Source organism: Chaetura pelagica, unplaced genomic scaffold (assembly GCF_000747805.2).
Source record: "Chaetura pelagica isolate M959 unplaced genomic scaffold, ChaPel_1.0 scaffold360, whole genome shotgun sequence".
NCBI classification, from domain to species: domain Eukaryota; kingdom Metazoa; phylum Chordata; class Aves; order Apodiformes; family Apodidae; genus Chaetura; species Chaetura pelagica.
In genome coordinates this window covers 1579508-1582007 of record NW_009951950.1, presented here as the reverse complement: position 1 = coordinate 1582007, position 2500 = coordinate 1579508, and the positions used below count along the sequence as shown (strand labels likewise).

The 2500-nt window shown below is 37.5% G+C and overlaps 1 protein-coding gene across 5 annotated transcripts in view; it reads right to left on the bottom strand.

The window, feature by feature from the left end:
* The window catches only part of KDM6A (lysine (K)-specific demethylase 6A), a 129175-nt gene that overhangs the window by 41660 nt on the left and 85015 nt on the right, over positions 1 to 2500 (bottom strand). For 4 of the 5 annotated variants that reach the window (XM_009997874.1, XM_009997890.1, XM_009997882.1 and 1 more), the window contains one exon: positions 599 to 703. The exons of the other annotated variant lie outside the window; for it this stretch is intronic. In XM_009997874.1, the coding sequence (XP_009996176.1) occupies positions 599 to 703 (105 nt within the window). The remainder of the gene's footprint in view (positions 1 to 598; positions 704 to 2500) is intronic. 5 annotated transcript variants of the gene reach the window in all.

Genomic DNA, 2500 nt, shown 5'->3' with positions numbered 1-2500 from the left:
AACAAAACACAAGAACATTAGCTGCAGAATTTAAAACACAAAGGTCACACATTCTTTGTGTACTTTACTGCACTGGTGAATTCCAGTTTTATACTGCTTTTAAGACCTTTACAGTAGCTTTTAAGATACAAGATGATTGTCATGCTCACAAATGCACTGAGTGAATTTTAAGGTAAAGCTATCAGCACACTTTCTTCTAGGCTGTTCAGTTTGAGTGTCACCATTTTAATCCTGAAGTTGGACACAGAGAGAGAAGGGAACAATGAGAGGAGGAGAGATATGCTGTAATACAGCTTACTACAATTACGTATTTTTCAAGTAAGTCTGTTTTCAGATGTATCTACTCCCTTTAGTTTGAAAGTGTGGCTTAAAAACTTTCATGTTATCGCATAGCTCTATAATAAAACACAACTAAACCCGTTACGTTTCACCAGTAAACCACAACTATACTTCATTAGAAAAAAAATCCGTTATCTAATGTAATGTAGTAAAGGCCATGAGAAGTCTGTAAAATGTAAATTCTTCAGGATTCAAGAAATACAACAGACACCATTACTGAAAAAACTTTTGTAGAAGATAAAAATATTTTTGTTCTCACCTGCTGGTGTTGCTGCATCAAGACAAACTGACTCTCCAGCTGTTCCAGCATAAGTTTCTGTGCTGGATTTAGATTATTTCGGTTTGCACGAAGCTGTTCCAAGTGCTGAAGAAACAGCAGTACATTTCAGAATCATTAAAAATGCATGTCCTTTCCAATAACCTTCTTGCATACAATTCTAAAAACTATCCTTCAAGACAAGGCTTGTAAAGCTGAAAACATGATTTTCTGTTGCAGACTCAACCTATAGTCACTCGTGAAAACTCAAAAAATACAAACTCAGAAAACTACACCACTTAATTACAGAGAGCAGTATCTTAAGATACGATTTTCTTATCCCATCTGCAACTGATAAATTAAAGTATCTATTACAAAAATCTGTTATTTGTATTAAGTTTAAACTATTCTGCACACACCATACATCTGCTACTATTAAGCAGTATAACATAAATGTTGAAATTGTGGAACACAAAAGCATCATCCGAGAAGGATGGGGAAGTTGGATGTGGAGAAGGCAGCAGAAGTTGTGCTAGGCAAAAGGTGACATACAGACATTTGTCTTGATTATTCTTAAATACTAAGCTACTTCACGTAATTGTAAATCCTCAAAAAAAAAAAATTAAACAAAGCCCAAACAAAAAACAACAAACAAACCAAGCCAAGCCCCACTGAAACCAAACACAAATTAGGTTTCCTTTAGTTCCTTTCAGGTCTCTGTGTATTATTTTTCTACACCCATCTCATCTCATTTGCTTAGATTATGTTGCAATAGCAAGACATAAATGGAACTGAAGTATAAGCATTAAATAAAGTGCAGTTCCATCTGCTTTCAACAACTGCATTTGCTAACTATCAACTAAAAAAAATCAACAAAACAAGTTAAAAAAATCCAACAATGCCTGAAAAAGCGGTTAATAGTGTTTCAGGCCCAATTCCCTGGATCAACAATAGCTTCCATTGTGAAGTCCCTCTGTAGGGGACTGCAATGAATAAGGGTAACCTATACATATATATATATATCTGATTATCAGATGAAAACAGGGTCTCCATGGGAATGCATGTATCGGGCAAACAGAAGCAAAAACTAGTGGCCTTTAGCTGTAATTTTGCTTAGAAAAAAAAAAAAAAAAAAAGTCTAAATTGCGTACCAGGAATCAGAAAGACTGACCTACAACCTGCATCAGAAGAGGAAAGTGCACTCCTCTACAGGTGCAGAGGATTTGCAGGCAGCACTGCTCTTGCTGCCCACCATTTATGTGAAACCAACAGCCATCCTCCTTCCACTGGCTTTCTGCAGCCTGAGGCTACTGTGTGCCTGTAACTCTTTCCCTTCCTGCTTTTGTTGAGCCATTTGGTGCGTGTTACGTGCCATAACCATCCAATCTCTGAGCTGCCTTTTCTAAAAGGCTGACTTAGAAGATGTAATAAAGGTTTTATTCACTCTACTCTTGCATTGTATTGTTCATACGTGCTGGAACCTTGTCAACCTATTGCCAGCTAATCCAGCATACTGCATTTAGAGAAGCCTACTTAAATACTGGTTAGAGGAGGAAGACTGATGTGGACAAAGGTAAAACTAAAAGGGGAAAAAGTAGTAGGAGATAAAATAGGCAGAGAAAAACAATGAGAACGCATGAAGAGAAAGAAACAGGAGTCATTAGGGAGATCAAAGGGGTGGGTAGAGGGAGAGGAGGGAAAAAAATGCAGCATAATAAAGCCAATATTGTTCAGATAGAGAAACAGCTGAAGAACTACATGAGTTGAGGGGAACACTGCTCAGTCAGCCAGAATGCCTTCTGTTACTGCACTGTGTTCCCTTCAATTTTTCCTTGCATCCAAAGCAGTGATACATGGGCACAAGTTTCCAGCTAGACCTGATTTTCACAATATGGAATTCCTGCT